The sequence below is a fragment of the Schizosaccharomyces octosporus genome (genome assembly GCF_000150505.1).
Source record: "Schizosaccharomyces octosporus yFS286 unplaced genomic scaffold supercont6.1, whole genome shotgun sequence".
NCBI lineage: Eukaryota > Fungi > Ascomycota > Schizosaccharomycetes > Schizosaccharomycetales > Schizosaccharomycetaceae > Schizosaccharomyces > Schizosaccharomyces octosporus.
Window position 1 is genome coordinate 925435 of NW_013185619.1, and position 9632 is coordinate 935066.

The 9632-nt window shown below is 37.5% G+C and overlaps 3 protein-coding genes across 3 annotated transcripts; all 3 read left to right on the forward strand.

The window, feature by feature from the left end:
• Window positions 1-312: 312 nt before the first annotated feature.
• SOCG_03038 (MutL family mismatch-repair protein Pms1) lies at window positions 313-2995 on the forward strand (the record flags this gene model as incomplete). The annotated part of the gene is made up of 7 exons (XM_013161528.1): window positions 313-348; window positions 395-488; window positions 533-619; window positions 672-880; window positions 931-1396; window positions 1444-2706; window positions 2757-2995. 7 exons carry the CDS (start codon window positions 313-315, stop codon window positions 2993-2995), a joined length of 2394 nt encoding a protein of 797 aa, XP_013016982.1.
• A 120-nt stretch (window positions 2996-3115) lies between these two features.
• On the forward strand, window positions 3116-5868 carry SOCG_03039 (anaphase-promoting complex subunit Apc4). The gene is made up of 5 exons (XM_013161529.1): window positions 3116-3576; window positions 3641-3860; window positions 3905-4027; window positions 4071-4128; window positions 4172-5868. Exons 1-5 carry the CDS (start codon window positions 3339-3341, stop codon window positions 5651-5653), a joined length of 2121 nt encoding a protein of 706 aa, XP_013016983.1. The 5' UTR covers window positions 3116-3338; the 3' UTR covers window positions 5654-5868.
• SOCG_03040 (U2 snRNP-associated protein Sap130) lies at window positions 5807-9596 on the forward strand. The gene has a single exon (XM_013161530.1). The coding sequence runs from the start codon at window positions 5876-5878 to the stop codon at window positions 9500-9502; it is 3627 nt and encodes a 1208-aa protein (XP_013016984.1). The 5' UTR covers window positions 5807-5875; the 3' UTR covers window positions 9503-9596.
• Window positions 9597-9632: the final 36 nt, after the last annotated feature.

Genomic DNA, 9632 nt, shown 5'->3' on the forward strand with positions numbered 1-9632 from the left:
GATATCGGTGATTATAATCAGAATGCTTCATTAGATGTGTATCATTTACAATTTTTGAAGTTGGCAGTCGTTTAATGTTTAGTTTATTTTAATGTTTGAAAAAAGCGAATACTTATTATGGTTTACAACATCAATCCTAAAACGTCTTTAGGTGGATTATTTCTACTAAGGCTCACTGAATTGTTCTTTATCGTTGTTTCAAAGCAACTTTTTTTTTCTCCCTTCTTGTTCACTATTCATTTATGGATCGTCTGGTAACGCGAAATACTTGCATCGATTGAACCTTTTGACGAGTTCATCGGTTTTGTCCTCATGTCTATTATACGACCTATTACGAATGACACTGTGGTATGTAATTTAATCATCCATAAATAAAATTTCTAACGTTCAATAGCATAGAATATGCTCTGGTCAGGTAATCACAGATTTAGCATCAGCGGTTAAAGAACTGGTCGAAAATGCTCTTGATGCTGGTGCGACAACCATTGGTAAATTTGCTTTTATTATTTCATTCTTTTAACTGTTTGTATAGAGGTTCGCTTTAAGAACTACGGTCTGGATAGTATAGAGATCCTGGATAACGGCTCGGGAATTTCCATTGAAGACCAAGAATCTATCGGTACGAGTTTGTAATATGGCTAAGACACTTCATTCTAATTCTTATTTTCTAGGGAAAAAACATTATACCTCAAAAATTGAAGCATTTGGAGATTTAGATACTCTGGTGACATTTGGATTTCGTGGAGAAGCAATAAGCAGTCTTTGTTCTGTTTCGGACGTGACAATTACAACTGCAACTTCTCTCGAAGCTCCAAAAGGAACTCAGCTAAAATTAAATCATGAAGGGTCCGTAATAAGCAAATCTACGGTTGCTTCACAAGTATGTGGCTTCTCTCGAATTAAGATGTTGCTAACCTCTTTTAAATTTAGAAAGGAACTATGGTATCCGTTAGTAACCTCTTCTCTACTTTGCCTGTTAGAAGAAAAGTCTTTGAGCGAAATTGCCGTCGCGATTTTTCCAAGTCAATTTCTTTACTCCAAGCATACGCGGTCATTTCTATAGAAAAGAAATTTGTAATATTTCATCAGACAAAGGGGTCAGGGAAAGTTGTCCAACTTTCAACAAATATGAACTCTGACATAAGCTTAAACATTATGAATTTATTCGGTACAAAGATATCTTCGAGTTTAATAAAATGGCAAGATGGCTTTATAGATGGGTACATCTCAAGGCCGCATGTGGGATCAGTTCGATTGTCTTCCGATAAACAAATGGTTTTTATAAATGGACGACCTATTCACCTACCTAAACTAGTGAAAGCAATTCAAGAGGTTTTCAAAGCGTATAGCATGTCTCAAGCCCCCTTCTTCGCCATTAACCTCACGTTAACTGAAGGTACGTTAGCAAGCCGAGTGGAAGAATTTCTCTTAACATGTGTTTAGGAACTGTCGACGTAAATGTTTCTCCAGATAAAAGATCTGTTTTTCTTTCTGAAGAAAGTACTATCATAGATTTTGTTAGAGATTCTTTGCAGCGATTATGTGAAGGAACTGCACATTCCCTAACAGAATCCAAGCTAAAGCCTTCTCCGGCTACACCATCTTCTAGTCCTTATGAAATTAACTTTACATCTTTTTCTAGTCAACAAAGTTCTTATGATAAATCTCAAGTTTCGGACTTCAGCAAGGAGAATGACTTGGTTGATCCGAATACAAATGATAAGGGGTTTTCCTCAAGACATAAAAGAAAGCTCTCAAATTCAGAAGAAGCTAATGAAAACGACGAGATGGGATCTTCTTTATTGAATAAGGCTTCTTCCAAAACATATAAAACACAGTGCGATACTCCAGATAACAATATAGAAAGTCGACTTTCTGTTTCTAATGAAAAAATGCGCCAACGTTTGTCAACATTTGCTTCAAACTCAATTCCAAGGAAACCAGAAGTGAGGGAAAACTCCGTATCGTCCCCTTCGCCTTTGAGAAGTTCGACTTCTGTATCCTTGACAAGTACTCCATCAAGCCGACCTGAGCCGTCGTCATCACCTTTTCCGAAGAGTTTTCCTAAGTCTCCATCAGTAGTTGATGAATATGTACTACCTTCCTCTTCTCCTGCCGAAGTCAATGAAAACGTATTCTCTTCTAGCCCAATTGCACCCAAGACGTCTGCTTTACAAAAACGCAAGTTTTTCCTTGGAAAACCAAGGGATAATCTAAATAACTTAAAGGAGACTGTTGATTTTTCTTTTGATAAATTGAAAAATAATCTGATTTCGGATGATGATATTTCAAAAGAACCAGCAAAACTAGGCTTAATCCATGACATTTCTGATGATAATCAGGAAGAACATTTAAATCTTATCATACATAAAGCCGATTTTATGAAGATGAAAATAGTTGGCCAGTTTAACAGAGGATTCATAGTAGTCATCCACAAAAACAATCTTTTCATCATAGATCAACATGCAAGTGATGAAAAATTTAATTATGAGCGACTTAAGGATAGGGTTAAATTGCGACCGCAAGAATTAGTGGTACCTAAGCAGCTTAATCTTGCAGCTACAGAGGAAATCGTTTTATTCGAGCATATGGAAATGATTCGTGAAAAGGGATTTGAAATTCTTGTGAACATGGAAAATCCCGTAGGAAAGCGCTGCAAGTTAATAGCAGTTCCTTCTGGGAAAAGCGTGGTCTTTGATGTGGGAGGTAAGTACTCTGTTAAATTGCTTCCAAATGATACACTAACAAAATAATAGATTTATTAGAGATGTTAAATCTTCTGTCGGAGCATCCCCATATAAATCCCATAAGTAGCAAGCTAGAAAGAATGCTTGCATCGAAAGCTTGTAGAAGTAGTATAATGATCGGTCGAGCCTTGACGATATCAGAAATGACTACGGTAGTGAGGCATCTTTCAGAATTAAGTAAACCATGGAATTGTCCCCACGGGAGACCGACTATGCGGCACCTCTTCCGTATGAAAGATTCTCTTTGAATAACGTTTCAGTCACCATTTTGTTTTTTCTTAAATTTTATTTTCTTTACAACAGAATAATTTACTTTTTATTTATAAACTTGGTTAGAATTAGTTAATGGAAAGAAGGGTCTCAGACCAGTTTATTTACACCCAACCTTGAGTTATGAACGGCTAACGTAATGAATTAATTGTGAGATATAAGAATTCATATGAATTCTTTTTCAATTTGTTCATCAAAAATCCAATCAACTGTCATTGTTGTTTCACCCTTTCAGGAAATCCACCTTTGATATTTCTTGGCTTCCAGCCAAATCCTAAACTATAAACAAATCTAAAATAGCACAAGCTCGACTTCGCGAGCATGACTAAACAGTTAAATCATTCCAATATCGAACATAAATTCAATTATCATGAGGAAAACGGTCGAATTGAGACAATTCGGGATGGTTTAAGAAAGGCCTCACTATGCCCAAGCATGGAACTATTAGCTGTAATAACGAATGCAAATCGTCTAATTGCGCTTAGAAATACAGGACAGAAAATTTGGGATGTTGGATTTGAAGGATTAAAAGCTACAGCTCTTTGTTGGCATCAAGATGGTATGGATTTTATGTGATTCCTGGTAATAGATTAACTATCGTATTTATTATTAACACAGAAAAGGTCATCTACTGGTAGTGGGCTTTGAGAATGGAGAACTCAAATTTGTTGATTCCTCAACTGGTCATGTTGTCGAACAACGCCCTGCTTCAAGAGATATTCCTATCACCATGATTACATGGACAGTTGAGGATTCTTCTGATTTTTTCAATCAACCTGATTTTACATTTGACCCTATATCATACATGCCCTTACTGGGAACGCTTCCTAGCTCCTCCAAAGGGTAAGCTTCTGGATAGCATTACTGCTTACTGACTATGACTGAAGGGAACGGATATTTTCTTCTAAAGCAATCGCTGAGTTTTTTAAGCCTTCCAATTCTGAGCATTCTAGGTCTCAGAAAATCGAGTTATTAAGTGTCCTGGATGAGGAAGGTATTCGCCAAATAAAGTGAGTATGCTATTCCATTAATTTGAGCTAACAAAAATTAAAGCATGTTTTCCTCCTACAAAATTGGTGAAGGCGATTCATTGTATTCAGCTCTCAACATGGTAAGCTTATAGTCTGTTTTATAATACCTTCTAACTTCAAAAGAAACTACCTAAATCCTACCATATTTGCAAACAGATGGCGTATCATGTTTTAAATTGTTCTGATCAAGGATACAGCAGCTTGCAAACCCTATACATGCCATTGCTAGAGAACGGGTTGCGAAACATAGTAGATATAGCCACAATGTCAACAAAAATGCAGTTGTTTGTGAGGTATATCGAAGAAACAGTGGATGCAATGTATGAAGAGTTTGATAATATCGTCAAGGCTGAAAATAGCTTACGAAATTCTTTTACTCAGATTTTTGAGAAACAAAAAAATAATACATTCTCTCCTGAGCTAGAACTTTATCAGTTTATAATGAATGGCATACCCACCCCCATATTGAAAGAGTGGTTGACAGAGAGAGTTGGAGATCGAATTATAAAAAATTGGGAAAAGTTAATTGTAAATGCTTGTCGATCTTTGTCTACGTTTTGTCAAGAATTTATACTTCCTGCTTCGGAGAGGTTAGGGATATTGCTTAATCTAATACGAGGAAAGGCGATTTGGGGAGTCATGAAAGGAGATAGCTTGCTTGATCCAAAGTTGATTGATAATTGTATGTCTTCCCTTTCGTCACTTCAGGCACTCTCTTTTACATTTTTATCTTCACTCCAAAAAGAAAACACCCAAATGAAACGTTATGTGGGTTGGTTAAATTACGCTATGCGTGAGTTTGTTTCGACTGAGCCAGCAACAATTCCTCCTCAGGAAATTATTGATCATATACAGGATACTGTAAGGTATATCCGGAATTCTCTAATGCATTCTCAATTAACATCCTACTTTGTTGCTAACAGGAAACCTGAAGAAGCTAAGGAATCCACATCTTGCAATTCCACGTTTCAGAATGTCGTTAGTGCTTTGCGGATTTCCTTTGATGTCATTTTTAGTTATCCATCCTTGGCTTGCCGAAGTCAATGGATAAAAACAGCAAGTATTAGATTATTGCAAGGCAACGATTGGCTAGTTTCTGCCTGTCTTTTTGAATCCAAGCCTGAAACTCCAATTCAAAAATCCGTCTATTTTAAAAAAAATCATCCCGACATGTACATATTATTATGCGCTCTTCAAAATGGACAAATGTTACCGTCTTCATGTTGTCATTTTCAACTGGATGCTCCTTATTTTCTTCAGGCCGATCAGATAAACGCTGTCTCAACTAATGTTTTGGAAGCAAAGGTTTTTCCCTGCAATACCTTAATAATATTGGCTGAATGTCAAAATCAAACATTCATGTGTGAAGTTTCCATTGATAAAATACCTTTTATACCCATCGACAAGTCCATTTACGAAATGGGAAATTTACCAGAGTACATGAGTACTGTTCCCATCATCCCACTTCGTGATGCAGTATGGACTCATGTATTCGGTGATGATTTTTCTCCTTCCAGATTTGACTACATAGAGCAAGATACTGCTGCCTCCTATGGTATTGTTTATTCGGAACAAACTCAAAAACATCGATGGTTCAAAATTTGAGAAGACAAGGAGTCTTTATCACGGATTTATAGAAATCGGTAAAGTTATACATATATTTTAGTTACAACCATATGGATATGAACAAATATTAATCATGTTTAATTATTTCTATATTTTATTGACTACTGAACCGCGTTGTTTATCGTTAAAATATGTAGTTACATTTTTCACTTGGATACGTTCAATTCATCCAGAGTTGTGTTTCATTTTAAGAGACACAAGATGGATACGTTTCCGTCTCTGTTTCTGTACTCACTGACAATTCAAAACAGTAATTATGTGCAGAGTTCATGCGTGGCATCTTTATCTGGTAAAAAAGTGCAAGAAATTGTTTTAGCTACAGAATCTCGACTTTTGGTATATAAAGTGGATCCAAATGATGGTCGAATAAGCTGTATTTTGAATCACAATTGCTTTGGAATCATAAGAAATGTCGCTCCTCTTCGTTTAACTGGTTTCAAACGCGACTACTTGATTGTAACTTCAGATTCCGGACGGATCACAGTTTTGCAATATGATCTAAACCTTAATAGGCTTGTTCCTGTATATCAAGAAGCATTTGGAAAGTCAGGGATTCGAAGGGTTGTTCCAGGAGAATATTTGGCTGTTGATGCCAAGGGTCGTGCAGCAATGGTTGCTTCTGTTGAAAAAAATAAGTTGGTTTATGTTTTAAATCGTGATGCTGAAGCAGATCTTACAATATCTTCACCGCTTGAAGCCCATAAAGCAGGCAATATTTGTTTCAGTCTTGTGGGTCTGGATACTGGATATGCCAACCCAATATTTGCAGCCATAGAAGTTGACTACAGTGACATTGATCATGACCATTCAGGTCAAGCTTATGAGAATGTAGAAAAAGTTTTGACCTACTACGAACTTGACCTTGGACTCAATCATGTCGTTAGGCGTTGGTCAAAAGTGGTTGATCGTAGTTCTTACATGCTTCTGCCAGTACCCGGGGGTAACGATGGTCCATCTGGCACTCTCGTGATATCTGAAGGATGGGTTTCATATAGACATTTACAAAGGCAATTCCATGAAATACCTATAATGCGCCGAAAAGGTAATGAAACGGTAGAGGCAGCTACACCATGGGCAGAACCAAGTTCGAAAAGCAAGGGAACACGGCTTCCCGTCATTGTCTCCGCCGTAATGCACAGAATGAAGGGATCGTTTTTCTACTTGCTGCAAACTCACGAAGGCGATCTATTAAAACTCACGGTAGAGCACGATGGACAAGGCAACGTAAATGAATTACGCATGAAATACTTCGACACGATACCTCTTTCAGTAGAACTTAATATTTTGAAAACAGGGTTCTTATTTATATCTTGTGAAGGTGGAAATCATCAATTATATCAGTTCGAGAATCTTGGGTTAGATGATGGGGAGTTAGAAATCTCTTCTTTGGAATATCCTAATGACTCTCTCGTTACCACTGGTAAGAATATATCATACCAAGTACGTGGTTTGCAAAATTTATCTTTGGTTGATGAGGTTCCTTGCCTTTATCCCATGACGGACTCTTTAGTGGTTAAGAGTCCTGCTTTAGATGACCCAACCCAGATATATGCAATCTGCGGACGTGGAAATGCTTCTTCTCTTCGTCGTTTAAAGCGTGGTTTGGAAACGACCGAAATTGTTGCCTCAGAAATTCCAGGTGCTCCTATCGCGATATGGACTTTAAAGCTATCCCGCAACGATATGTATGATTCTTATATAATTTTGTCGTTTACGAATGGTACTTTAGTATTATCCATAGGAGAAACTGTTGAGGAAGTATCAGACAGTGGACTGTTATCATCCGTTTCTACGCTAAACGTACATCAAATGGGCCAAGACTCACTTCTTCAAGTTTATTCAAAGGGTATACGACATATTCGCTCTAATAAACAAATTAGTGAATGGAAGTTACCAGCTGATTTGTTCATTACCCAGTCAACCATCAATGAGACTCAAATAGTAATAGCTTTGAATAATGGTGAGCTTGTGTATTTTGAAATGAGTGACGACGTTGAGGGCGGTCAGTTAAATGAATACCAAGAAAGAAAAACACTTACAGCAAACGTTACTGCGCTTGCTTTGGGGCCGGTTCCTGAAGGCTCAAAGCGTAGTAATTTTCTTTGTCTAGCTTGCGACGATGCTACTGTACGTGTCTTGTCTTTAGATCTTTACACGACCTTAGAAAGTTTGAGTGTTCAGGCCTTAAGTTCACCTGCTAATTCATTGTGTATCATTTCCATGGCGGTCGGAGGATATTCTACCTTATACCTCCATATTGGTTTGATGAATGGTGTTTACCTGCGAACTGTCGTAGATGTGACTTCTGGACAGTTATTAGATACCCGCACTCGGTTTTTAGGTCCGAAACCTGTCAAACTGTACCCAATTTTTATAAAAGACCAGAGAACCGTACTGGCTGTCTCTACAAGAGCTTACTTGGCTTATTCTTTTTTACAAAATCTACAACTTTCCCCCATTTCTTATTCAACAATTGAACACGTTTCTTCGTTCGCTAGTGAGCAATGCCCTCAAGGTATTGTTGCCGTACATCAGAATGTTCTGAAAATATTTACGATTGACAGTCTTGTGGATGACTTAAAATCAGAAATATATCCGCTTATGTGTACACCACGAAAGTTGGTGAAACACCCGACACTTCCTATTTTATGCATTTTACAGAGTGAAAGGAATTTCAATAGCTCCAAAAATTATCAGGATTTGGGCTCTCATTCTTTATCGTCACGTGCGAATAAAGATTTGAACCCAATTAAAGAGAAGGAGTGGTCGTCATATGTATCAATTTTTGACTTGAAATCCAAGCAAATGGTTCACACTTGTAAGCTCGGCGACAATGAAGCTGCTTTTTGTGTCGAGATGGTTCATTTTAAGTCAAAAGATGAGTTATTTCTAGTTACTGGTTCGGCTACAAATGTTAATCTTGAAAGTAGAGCTTGTTCTCATGGTAATATCCGCGTCTACAGACTTAAGGATGAGGGGGCTAGTCTCGAGTTAGTTAGCCATACTGAAACGGATGACATTCCAATGTGCCTTCGTCCCTTCCAAGGAAGGATGTTAGCCGGTGTCGGAAAATATTTGAGAATTTATGAACTTGGCAACAAAAAGGTACTCCGAAAATGTGAGATAGCTCCTGTTCCTTTGTTCATAACTCGTTTGGATGTTCAAGGAAGCAGAATTATTGTTGGTGATTCTCAATGTTCTATAAGATATGTGGTGTATAAACACGATGAAAACCGGTTTCTCGTTTTCGCAGATGATCCTATTCAACGGTGGTGTACGACCTCAATTATGGTAGATTATGATACAGTAGCAGGGGGTGACAAGTTTGGGAATCTATGGCTTCTAAGATGTCCTGCGGATGTGTCGAGGCTTTCTGATGAAGAAAATTCTGCGTCTAAACTTTTGCATGAAAAACCGTTTTTGAATTCTACCCCCCATAAACTGGAATTGTTGTCACATTTTTATACGAATGATATACCTACGTCCATGAAAAAAGTACAATTGGTTGAAGGAGCAAGAGAGGTTTTGTTATGGACTGGTCTTCTAGGAACGGTAGGTGTATTTACGCCTTTCATAAATCAAGAAGACGTTCGGTTCTTTCAGCAGATCGAATTCTTTTTGCGAAAAGAAGTGCCTATGTTATCTGGTCGAGATCATTTAGCATACCGAAGCTATTATGCACCTGTGAAAGGTGTCATTGACGGTGATTTGTGTGAAACATACTATCATCTTCCTCGTGAAAAGCAGGAAGTGATTGCGAACGAACTGGATCGCACGGTCGCTGAGATTTCAAAAAAAATAGAGGATTTTCGTGTACGTAGTTTTTAGAAATGGCTTATGAATAAAGAAAAACTTTTTATGATTTGGATCAATAAGTCATTGACGTTACAAACGAAGATCTGATAATTAAGCTTTCGTCTCATTTATCACTATGTAAGAAGCCAGTTCATGTAAAAAA